Source organism: Kogia breviceps, chromosome 14 (genome assembly GCF_026419965.1).
Source record: "Kogia breviceps isolate mKogBre1 chromosome 14, mKogBre1 haplotype 1, whole genome shotgun sequence".
NCBI classification, from domain to species: Eukaryota; Metazoa; Chordata; class Mammalia; order Artiodactyla; family Physeteridae; genus Kogia; species Kogia breviceps.
Window position 1 is genome coordinate 22,552,315 of NC_081323.1, and position 12,389 is coordinate 22,564,703.

General features: G+C 51.9%; 1 protein-coding gene across 11 annotated transcripts in view; it reads right to left on the reverse strand.

The window, feature by feature from the left end:
- Window positions 1-12,389, reverse strand: part of DLGAP4 (DLG associated protein 4) — a 140,689-nt gene that overhangs the window by 59,255 nt on the left and 69,045 nt on the right. Inside the window, exon 1 of one of the 11 annotated variants that reach the window (XM_059037986.2) lies at window positions 9,791-10,874. The exons of 9 other annotated variants lie outside the window; for them this stretch is intronic. In XM_059037986.2, coding sequence (XP_058893969.1) covers window positions 9,791-9,821 — 31 coding nt within the window. In that variant the 5' untranslated portion in view covers window positions 9,822-10,874. Of the gene's footprint in view, window positions 1-9,790; window positions 10,875-12,389 lie in introns of those variants that run through there. One more of the 11 variants, XM_067012207.1, reaches the window with a different exon arrangement.

The following is a 12,389-nucleotide window of genomic DNA, read 5'->3' on the forward strand; positions in this document are numbered from 1 at the left end:
ACTTAACCAAGGAAAGGAATTTGAACCAAGGGGTGGGGGCAAGGTGCTTTTAAAAATATATATACCTTGGGCTTCCCTGGTGGCACAGTGGTTAAGAATCCACCTGCCAATGAAGGGGACATGGGTTTGAGCCCTGGTTGGGGAAGATCCCACAAGCCACGGAGCAACTAAGCCCATGTGCCACACCTACTGAGCCTGCGCTCTAGAGCCTGTGAGCCACAACTACTGAGCCCGTGTGCCACAACTACTGAAGCCCGTGTGCCTAGAGCCTGTGCTCTGCAACAAGAGGAGCCACCGCAATGAGAAGCCCACGCACTGCACCGAAGAGTAGTCCCTGCTCGCCGCAACTAGAGAAAAGCCCTTGTGCAGCAATGAAGACCCAACGCAGCCAAAAATGAATAAATAAATAAAAATTTCTTAAAATTAAAAAAAAAAATCAGTAGCCCTGAAAAATATATATACACCTTATTTTTGATAAAGGAGGCAAGCATATACAATGGAGAAAGCACAGCCTCTTTAATAAGTGGTGCTGGGAAAACTGGACAGCTACATGTAAAAGAATGGAATTAGAACACTCCCTAACACCATACACAAAAATAAACTCAAAATGGATTAAAGACCTAAATGTAAGGCCAGATACTATAAAACTCTTAGAGGAAAACATAGGCAGAACACTCTACAACATAAATCACAGCAAGATCCTTTTTGACCCACCTCCTAGAGAAATGGAAATAAAAACAAACAAAAAAAACAAATGGGACCGAATGAAACTTAAAAGCTTTTGCAAAGCAAAGGAAACCACAAACAAGACAAAAAGACAACCCTCAGAATGGGAGAAAATATTTGCAAGTGAAGCAACTGACAAAGGATTAATCTCTAAAATTTACAAGCAGCTCATGTAGCTCAATATCAAAAGAACAAACAACCCAATCCAAAAATGGGCAGAAGACCTAAATAGACATTTCTCCAAAGAAGATATACACATTGCCAACAAACACATGAAAGGATGCTCAACATCACTAGTCATTAGAGAAATGTAAATCAAAACTACAATGAGGTATCACCTCACACCAGTCAGAATGGCCATCATCAAAAAAATCTACAAACAATAAATGCTGGAGAGGGTGTGGAGAAAAGGGAACCCTCTTGCACTGTTGGTGGGAATGTAAACTGATACAGCCACTACGGAGAACAGTATGGAGGTTCCTTAAAAAACTAAAAATACAACTACCATACGGCCTAGCAATCCCACTACTGGGCATATACCCTGAGAAAACCATAATTCAAAAAGAGTCATGTACCACAGTGTTCACTGCAGCTCTATTTACAATAGCCAGGACATGGATGCAACCTAAGTGTCCACTGACAGATGAATGGATAAAGAAGATGTGGCATATATATACAATGGAATATTACTCAGCAATAAAAAGAAACGAAATTGAGTTATTTGTAGTGAGGTGGATGGATCTAGAGTCTGTCATACAGAGTGAAGTCAGAAAGAGAAAAACAAATACCATACACTAACACATATATATGGAATCTAAAAAAAAAAAAAAAAAAAAAAAAGGTTGTAATGAACCTAGGGGCAGGACAGGAATAAAGACGCAGACGTAGAGAATGGACTTGAGGACACGGGGAGGTTGAAGGGTAAGCTGGGATGAAGTGAGAGAGTGGCGTGGACATATATACACTACCAAATGTAAAATCGATAGCTAATGGGAAGCAGCTGCATAGCACAGGGAGATCAGCTCGGTGCTTTGTGACCACCTAGAGGGGTGGGGGAGGGAAGGAGATGCAAGAGGGAAGATATGGGGATATATGTATAGCTGATTCACTTTGTTATAGAGCAGAAACTAACACACCATTGTAAAGCCATTATACTCCAATAAAGATGTTAAAAATATATATAGAGAGATTTTCAGAATGTAAAAGAAGGCAACAAACTTTTAGGTGCACAGATTCTTCAAAAGAGTAATTTCACTTGCAGGAAGGAATGGCTCCCACAGTGATGCTTGCCCACATGTATACAGCCAGGTGGGGAAGGGTGCTGGCTGCAGCGCTGCTTGTAGCAGCAAGGCTGGGAACGATCTAAATGTCCCTGAGCAGAGGACTGGACAAACAACGGATGGTCCCTCTGTCAACGGACTGCCACACAGCCATGTGTGTGCCCACAGGGAATACCGACAACAGAGACACCCTTGTGTGAAGAAGACAAGGTACAGAACAGCAGGCAGTAGGTAATAAAAAGGGATGTACTGACACAGCTGCCCGTGTATGCAGAGTATTTCTGGAAGGAAACATCAAGACTGTTCACAGTCATTATCTAGGAGCCTAGGTGGGAGAGAGACTAATTTTTCACTGGACGCTTTTTTTTCCTACAAAGTTTGAAATGTTTAACCACATACATGTATTGCTTTCTCAATAAAAGCATAATTTTTGCACATAAAAAAATAACTCCAGCAAAATGTACCCAAAGAAGCTTCCCTCTAGGTCTCAGGCATCAGACTCCCTGGGGGCAGGGCCCAGACACCTGGATTTTGAAGTCTCCTCAAGGGCTGCTGGTCTAGTCTTGCAGAACAGGTGGTCAGCCTCTGACAATAGATGGAGGCAGCCTGGAAAGCACAGGCCTCTGGGCAGGGCAGAAAGTAGCAGGGAAGACTCAGAAAAACTTGGCTTTACGGCATAAGAAGGCTTTCAAAAGGGCTTTGAATGCTCAGTAGGTACAGCTGAGAGGGGAGGGTTCCTACAGGAAGGACTGGGGAAATTAAGTCAGGCTGGTAAGACAGGGGAAGGGGAAGAATAATGTCTCTCTCAATATGGGATCCGGTCCCCTCCAATACTTGGTTCCCACTCATGGGAAATGAGGGGGCTGGGAGAGTCCTTTCCAGACTGATATCCTAAGATATACCTTTATTGCATCTCATTTAATATTAAAGGAAGCAAGGAGGGTCTCCAGCTTAGCACATGGCCACAGGGCTCTACACCTGTGCAGACTGTAATCAAATATTTGGAGGCCGCAGAAAATTCAGGCCAGGATCTTAGGTACAGCAGCCCTTGGGCGACTTCCTCCCCCCTAGGGAGGAGCAGATGGCCTTCTGTAGAGATGCCCTTCCTCACCTTCTCGTTAATAATTAAGTCATTACCGAAGACCTCTTCTGTCACTTTTGAAGTTCAGTTTGCAGAGACTTGCTGCCTTGGCTTGCTTTACCATGATGCTCCAGGCTGAAGGCTCACAGGCTACAACAGTCTAGATCTAAGCCTCAGGCCCAAACTCCAGGGGTCTGCAGTGGAAAGAGCCCAGGGTGGGGGTCAGGAGAGCTAGGGTGGATCCTGGCTAGACCTTGATGATTCTGTGGACTCTGGGAGGTCAGAAGCTAAGTCTCTAAGACGGCTCTGCTTGCCACTGTATCCCCAGGGCCAGCTCATCGCCTGGCACACAGCAGGCACTTAATAAATATTTGTTGAATAAGTGAACAACAACTCAGCCAGTGAATCCCAGAGTGACCTTGGGCAAGTCACTTTCTGGAAAAATGACGATGACAAGAATAGCAATCCTCTTAGGGTTGTATAAGAACCTACTGAGATAAAGTAGATGTAAGTGCTTTGAAATTAAAAAACAGGCTACAAAAATATTAAGGATCCAGAAACAATGTGCTAAAAATGAAATGAAAAGAATGAATACCTATGAGAATGATCACATTTACAAGAAGGCACCTGGCAAATGGTAAAGCATTAATCAAGTGAATAACTACAATGGAAAAGGACAGCACAGGTCAGTCTAGCTCACTGTTCCACTATCCGAACATTTCTCAGGCTGTGTCTGTTCCAAAGGAGCACAAAAAGCCTTCATCAAAACCTCTGTCCTGATTTGGTATGAATCTGCCAGACTGGCAGAAGGGTCCTGGGGGTGTTTACTGGAGACAAGGGAGGTGGGGTGAGCGGAACACAGAGGCTGTGCCTGCCACGTGGCCTCACGACCCCAGGACAAGGCCCTGCTCAGGGCGACACACCGAGAATCCTGGCTGCACGCTGCCACCAAGCATTGCTGCCTCCCCCGCTAGCCGCTCTTAAGCACCAGTCCCCTTCCCTCTGCCCAGTGGCTATCCCTGGCTGCAGCCTGGAAAACAGGCTTCATCACCGTCATCACCTGGCTCTCCTGTGCCGAGAGCACCTCGGACAAGTCCCTCCCTGCCTCTGCGGCTGGGCCAGGGCCCACCCTGTTCGGTGGGGGCTGGCTGAGAATCCCAGTGGGCCCAGTCATGGACATGCCCACTGTTGCACTAGACACACACGAGGCCCAGCCCTGGAGGCTGCTCACAGTCTGGCGAGTAAAACTGCTGATGTGAAGGCCCCTCAATTCCCTGACTCTCCCACATTGAAGAAATTCTGAATTGGTACCCAGCCCCAATCTTCCAGGTCTTTAGAAAGTAGGGGGTTCTGGCCTTTAGGGGATATATTAGGTGCCCCCAATTCAAGGGGCAAGAAGGCTCAGATTCCTGGGATCCTAACAGTAGGAGGTTCCTTTCCAAGAAGCAGAGCTGAACTGTGGGAAGAGCCAGCATTTGCAGACAGTCAGCTTTGGGTCTGAGCCACATGTTCCTTGTCTGTAAAATGGGGACGGTAAGTCCACCTGCCTCGGGCTTGCTGTAAGGATTTCATGAGAGCATGCGTGGAGGCCCTGGCACAGAGCCTGGCATAGAGCAGGTGTGCGAGCATTGTGCTCAGACTGTTATTTCCTGCTCCAAGTAGCAACACCCAACACCTTTCCCGCTGGCCCATCAGGCCCCCCCCACCCCGGTCAGGCTCTCCTCAGGGAACACAACATCTTCTGCTACCCCAACGGGCCCTTCCCACTCACATGGGCTCCACCCGAACCCTGCCCTCTCCCTTCTCCGAGTTGCCTACAAAGCTCCTCCCTGTTGTCACTTTCATTCATTCCGATTCACCCAGCCTGACTCATCTTGAAAAAATCCTCCAGCTGTGCCATCCCAGCTCTAAAACCTTCCATGGCTCTCCAAAGCCTCTGCTCTTCAGCTCATGTTCTATGCTGCCTACAATCTCCTGGCTCCTCCCCGAGCCCCAATGCATCAGCAAAACTAGTCTACTCACTGTTTCCACAATATGCACTTACCCTGTCTAGCCGCCACACCTGTGCCTCTGCAGAAACCATTCCCAGGAACGTCAGCCCCAATGTCAGCCTCTGCGAATCCAGCCCCCTCACGAGGGCTCTTGTATCCTCTGGCTCATGCTCACTTCTTCCTTCTCAGACGATGCTTTCCTTCAGCAGATGCTTAATTACAGACTGTCACACAGTCTCTCATAATTGTAGGCCTTGTCTCCCTTGTCAGATCCTAAGTTCCCAGGGGCAGAGGCCCTGTCAGTTTGGTCTCTCCCATCCTCTCGGAGCCTGGCCCAGGGCTGGGAAGGCAGGTCCCTGGACAGAAAGTGTTTTCCAAGCCCAGTTCAGCTCCAGGCTGAGCCAAGTCCAGCTCCAACCACTTGGGACCACTTTTCTTGCTTTTGTCCTATTCACTGGCCAAACCAGACCTCCATGCACCAGCTCTCCCCAGGGTGACCCAGGCCAAGGACAGAGAAATGAGGGAGACCTGGGTGGGGAGACAGCGCTATGGCTCTCACCTAGCCCTGACATGGTCTTCTTCTGGGATCCGAGGCACATCCCTGTCCCTTTTCCTCCCTTAGCACGCTTCTTATAGTGAGACAAGAAACAATAATCTTTTAGCTCTAGAATATGGATTTTATTTGTCTTTAAGGTAGCCCTGGTTCCCAGGAGTGGGTGGGTGAGGAACCAGCTGATTCCAACACAGGCTGATGGAGGCGAGGCAGCCACAGCCAGGACGGGGAAACCTGGGAACCTGAGAGGCACTCACACCGCACACCTCGATAGCCTCATTAAATTCCTGTTGACGACTGGATTGCATTCCTGCCCAGATGTTCAATTCCACAGCCCTCACCCTGGCCAGGTCTGACAGTGTCTGCTGCTGGGACTGAGCAGGGGAAGGGTAATCTGCTTCTGGAAACAACCAATCCTGCCTGAAACAAAGACCATGATGAGGGGCCAGTCTCCTCACCTGTAAAATGGGGATAATATTGGGCCCTGTATCATAGGATTGTTGCAATAATGCAGTGGGATAATGCCAGAAAGTGCTTAGCACAGTCCCCGACACCCAGTGAACGGCAGTATAGCAGACAGGTTCCCATTTCTTGAGGGGCCTTTACGACACGAGTTTGCATCCTCAGAGCAACCTGTGAGGAAGGCATTTCCATCCCAGTCTGACAGGGAAGAAAACTGAGGCGCAGAAAGTCGATCAATCCAAGGTCACACAGCAGGGACAAGCCAAACTGTGACACCAACCCGAGAAACTCTCAGTTCAGCTTTATCCAGAGTGCAGCCCACAAGCTTTCAGCATCAGACTCCTCCAGAGGGCTGGTTTAAAAAGCTGATTCCTGCCCCCAGACCTGCCAAATGAGAATCTTTGGGGATAGAGCTCAGGAACCTGAACTTTGTAAAGATGAGGAGCCTAATTTTTATATATGAGGAAACTGAGGCACAGAGAGGTAAAGTGATCTCCAAGGTCACACTTTCAGCCAAGTATCAACCTGGGACCGAATTCACAGTCTGACTCCAGAGGCAGCAATCAGAGACTTCCTGGAAGAGGTGGCATTTGACAATGTGGGCCTCAAAGGGAAGAGATGGCACCAAGGGGGAGGGTACAGCACAAATAAAGGCTTGGAGCAGGAGAGGCCAGGCAACAACAGCTCAGTGTGGCTTGTGCTTCCAGATCCCTGAGGTGAAGAAATACATATGGAGTCACCACTGCCGCCTTCCCCTGAGAGCCCAGAGGGAGACATTCCTGAGCCATCCGAGCTTCTGGGAGGAAAGCCTGTTGTGTGCAGGGTCTACAACCAGCAGGTCTATGGCAGTGGCCCTCTGGGCGTGTCTGTCTGCTGCTCAGGATGAGAAAGACAGGGAAGGTGGTGACTCAGTCCCCACCCAACCTCAAGCTAGTCCCATTTAAATTTGAGATGAGCTCAGAGGCTGGGGAAATGCCAGACAAACCCTCCTTGCAGAAGAGACGCCAGATCCAGAGAAGGCAGGCTACCGGGCAGCAGCAATAAATTTGGAGCAATGCTGCGGGTTGCAGGGGGAGCCAGGTCAAGAGGCCTGGTCACAAGCCCTCCCTGGGCCCCTATTCTTCATTCACCAGTGAAACAGGGAGAACTCCACTGGCTTCTGACTTCCTCCCAGGACTGTTGTGAGGAACAATGGTAAGGAAAGAGCCTGGCAGATTACACAATTGTCCCACACAGCTAGCGAGAGGTTAGAGGATCACTGCTGTTACATATCAGAACAGCCAGGAGGTGCTTTCCTTGCTACCTGAACCCCAGCCACAGCGGGTAGAGGGAGAGGCTGGGCCTCTGTCTTGTTCCCACAAAGTAAAAAGGGATCCAGATATTATCTGGAGGTGAAAGTTCACAGTTATTAAACGCCTACTGTGTACTAGGTATTTTTTAATGTAGAATCTCACTTAATCCTCAGCACAACCCTGCAGTGTAAAAATGATTATCTTGCGTCCAGATGAGGAAACTGAAGCTCAACAAAAGTAACTAGCCCAAGATTACACAGGCAGCAGCGAGTGATGCAGACCAACTAAGACCAGGTGTCTGCGACCCGAAAACCCGCACTCTTTCTCTGCAACAGTTTGCATAAGAGGCAGAACATGTCTGGTTTAGGGGCCCAGCTCAAGCACTGCCTCCTTCTGGAATCCTTTTTGATCCCATTGCCCGGACAAGATCTCTCTCCGATGAAACTCCACAGCACATTAGCAGCACACACCTGGCAGCACTCAACACATTCTGCCTCTTATTTTGTGATCAAGCACACTTTTAACAGGTAAGATGAGATGTAGGTGCAAATAGGTGGCACTTCAGTTACCTTAAAATCCTCAAATGTCAGGGCCGGAAGCACCTAAGAGAGCACAACAACCAGCTTCCTCATTTTTTTCGAAGGAAAAATACAGACAGAGGAAGACGCCTGTCTGAAGTCACACAGCATCTTAGCATCAGAGCCGAGAATAGAAGCTTGGCATTCTGCCTCACAGAATTTCTTTAGGGATTCCATGATTTCAGAATCAGCCTTAGGACAAGGATTATCATTCCCACTTTACAGATAAGGAAGCGGAAGCCCAGGCGAAAGCAGCCTCCCTGAGAGGTGAGATGTGGGGACCACAACCCTGATTCCCTCCACTTTCAGGCCAGAGACCAAGCCCTTTCTCTTCCCGGCTGCAAGTAGTCTGTGTAGCGTGTCAAGCTCAGGGCCCACAGTAAAAGGTCAACGGATGTTGGAAATTGTCATTATACACCAGTGGGCAGGTGACACCAGCCAGACAGTGACCTCCTCAGAGGCAGTGCTACGGCAGAGGACACAGGAGTCCTGGCTGAAATCCTCTGTGGGTCCCTGGTCTCTCTGGACCCCGTCTGTAAGACGAGGGGGCTACAATAGCTGATCTTATCTCCTGCTCCAAAGTTCTGGGACATCTGAGGCTCCTCGACAGGAGATCCCAGCTGTCTGTGGAGCATCCTTTAGCTGGGGTCTTTGTTCCCCCACTCTACGGGAAGCTGGAAAAGCAGGTGGGGCTCTCAGCCACAAACTGACAGACTTTATTCCCAAGTGCCACTGGCCAAGCAGGGCCCACCCTTAAACAACAATGGGATGGAACATGGAAAATCCAACTGTCTCCACCACAGACATCCAGCTGGGCACACCCACCTATCTTTACAAACTGGCAAAGAGCAACCAGGAATGGGGGCATAAAAAGCAGCATCCTGCCCCCTGCCCTATTGGAAGTACAGGTGCATTTCTGAACAACCAGGTGGCAATGGAGTGGGGGAGGGCGGTAAAGAACTCTGGGCTGGGGAGTCCCAGGCCTGGATCCCTGTCCCAACTCTGCCGTGAACTAGGCTGTGTGCCCCGGGCAAGCTGCTTTCCCTCTGTGGGGCTCAGTTTAAAGACAGGCTGACAGTTCCCGAAGTGTCTTTACAGATGTTTCATTTGATTGTCACGACAACCTTGTGAGGCTGCCATAATTATTCCCTTTTTACAGATGGAGAAACTGAGACTTGGAAAGGCTGAAGGTCTCATTCAAGGTCACACAGCTTGAGGCTGGCCGCAGAGGTCTTACACCAGCAAACCCAATCCTCAAGGGTGGTCAGGTTAAGAACAACCCCTCTCTCCCCTCACCCTGATTGACAGTCTCAGCAAGACCAAGGCAGCACAGACCCTGGTTCACCTGCCCAGTCTGGTGGGTGGCAAAGTTCTGGCCACAAACCGCACAGCCCAGCTGCCTAGGAGGCCGCACCCCCGCCCTGCAAAATTTGATTACTCAAATTGGCAAGAACGCAGTCCCCACCCCCAATCGGGTCTAAATAAACGCCCAAGTGATATCACATCCTGCTGGCTCCAAAATAGCCCAGGCCTGCCCACAAGCAATAACAAAATGCCAGGCCATGCAGGGCCAAGCGGGCAGGGATGCCCAGCCCGTGGCACCGTCCACACACACAAGCAACTAAAGCAGAAGCCTCAGAGCAGGAAGGCTCCCCACTCCCACCTCTGCCAGACAGCCTGGCCCCTCCCTCCTTGCCCCCTTTGTGGGGAGGTCCCAGAGCCTCCTGCCCCAGCGCCAGCCCTCGCCCCAGCGCCAACCCCATGGAGCCTCAGCCGCGGCCAGCCTGCGGGCGGACTCCAGCCAGACCCGGACACCCCACCACTCACATTGCTTCAAGAGCTCCAGACACAAAGCCATGAGGGCCGGATGGGGGTCAGAGACCCAGAGACCGGCAAAGACAGAAAAGGGGAGAGGGAGAGACACAGGAGCAGAAAGAAAGGGAGACAGGGGACCGGGGCAGAGAAAGCAAGGGGGAGCGGCAAGAGCCCTGGCAAAGGAGTAGCCTTAAAAGGGGGTCTGCAGCGCAAGAGACATCGAGTGGTGACACCAGCAAGACAGATGCGGGGGCAGAGAGAGGCAGGGAGAGCAAAGCAGGGGGCCCGCGACCCAGAGGAATGAGGAGCGCGGAGGCCCGATAGAGAACAAGGAGAGACAGCGACAGGGAACAAACCAAGGGAAGGCAGGGAGGGGAGCTGAAGTCTGGGAGCTGGGGAGCTTTGGGGGTCCCAAGGAGAGACCCCGAGGGATCTAGGAGGTATCAGCATATACGGGGGACACCCAAAGAGGGAAAACCCTGAAGAAATGAGGGCTAAGAGGAGGCAAGACCCCCGGGATTTGGGGGGACAGATGGAAGGGAGGACCCTCAAGGGATGTGCGGGAAGCTCAGAGGAGAGCCTTGGGGGAGTGTGGAAGGTGTTTTGAAAAAAAGGCCCCCAAAGATGAGGGGCGCTCAGAGGGGGCAGGCTCTGAGGGATGAGACGAGCGCCTTGAGGGGGACCCGAGATCAGGGAGCGAGGGAGGGGCTGGGAGGCAGCGCGAGGGCAGAGACAAAGAGACAGCGAGCCAGGGAGAGACAAAGCAGGCGGAGCGGGGCTACGGGCCCGAGGGCTGGTGGCCGGACAGAAGGACGGAAGCGCGAGCGGGCGGGGGGACGGACGGACGGACGGACGGACAGAAGGGGAGGAGGGCGGGGGCAGGGCAGGGCCGGGCGGGGGCGGCGCCCGTCTCCTCGCGGGGCCGCGGCTGCTCCGGGCGGCGCTGGGCGGGCCCCAGGCGTCCGGGCTGAGAAGGCGGCGGCGACGACGTGGACCGGACAGACCGACGAAGTGACGGACGGGCTGGCGGCAGCTGCGGCCAGCGGCGGGCACTCACCCTCCTCCCTCACGCGGCCCGGCCCGAGGCTCCGGTTTTGTACGCCCGAGGGGCGGGGCCTCTGGGTTAAAGCCCCACGCCAGCCCCGCCCCGCCCCGCCCCCCGCGTCACGCGCGCGCGCGTCGCTCGGGACTCCCGGGACGGGCGGGGGCGCGCGCAGCCCTCTCGGCACGTGGCCGTAGCGCGCGCGCGGAGGGGCGGGTGCGCAAGCGCGCGGGGCGCTCAGTCCAGCCCACGCCCAGGCCGCCAGACCCCGAGAGGGAGCGCGCGCCCACGTCAGCACGCGCATGCCTAAGCACGGGAGACTCCGCCCCTCCAGCCGCCCCCACCAAACCGGTTCCAGCTGGAACTAGACGCATGCTCCCTGACGAGAGAGTGGCTCGGAGAAACTGTACCAGTTTACCGTAGCGACGCCTCTCTGTTCTCGGTGGAAACGGAGGCTCAGAGCAAGCAGTCTGAGGTTGTCTTCTCATCTCTGCGTGGTCAAATTAGCCCCCCCGGTACTATCGACTGTACGTCCTAAGTGTTTCTAGCTGTCCCCTCTACTCCATCCTCGCTTTGCTGTGCTCATCTGAGGTCCTCCAGGTTGGGTTAGAATCCCTGCTCAGCCTCCGGAGGGCTGTGTGACCTTGGACAAGATACTCATTCAACCTCCTAAGCCTTCGTTTCCTCCGTAGTAAAAACCATCACATCTAGGATGCCTTGGAGAGCCAAGTGCAGTAGGAGCTGCCTAAATTCATGTCACTCCCTTTACGGCTCATGGCGTTCCCAGTTCCCCACTTCTCCCCTGCGAGTCCCCCTACTCACAGCCCTGGTCCTTGGGGTCTCATCCCTCATCTGCACCTACCTGCAGATCCAGCTTCTGCTCCCCCACCTGCCTTGCTGGGTGACCTAGGCAAGTCCTTTCCCTTCTCTGTGCATCTCTTCTCCAAATGTAAAGCGGAGAAAAGAATCTTACTCAAGGGACTTCCCTGGTGGCGCAGTGGTTAACGATCTGCCTGCCAATGCAGGGGACACGGGTTCAATCCTTCGTTGGGGAAGATCCCACATGCCGCGGAGCAACTAAGCCCATGTGCAACAACTATTGAGCCTGCGTGCCACATCTACTGAAGCCCATGCTCCTAGAGTCCGTGCTCCACAACAAGAGAAGCCACCACACCCCAACGGAGAGTAGCCCCCGCTCACCACAACTAGTTTCTCTAGCCCAGGCGCAGCAACGAAGACCCAACGCAACCAAAAATATAAATAAATAAATTAACTTTTTTTAAAAAAAGCATCTTACTCAAGAAGATGATACAGTCTTTCCAATACCACTGTTTTGCATAAAGGTATAATAGTAACAAAAGCAACTGAGGGCTATTGAGCCTTTTTTGATGCCAGGCACTGTACTAAGCACTTCGAAAATATTAGCTTACTTTGCCCTTCTCACAGTCACTATGCTACACCTATACCATTCACTTAGTCTTTATCTTTAGATTGATTACTTAGGAAAATTCAGGAAGCCCCAAAGCACATGCCTGACTGTCTTGCTGCGTCCCAACCACACCAGCCCTG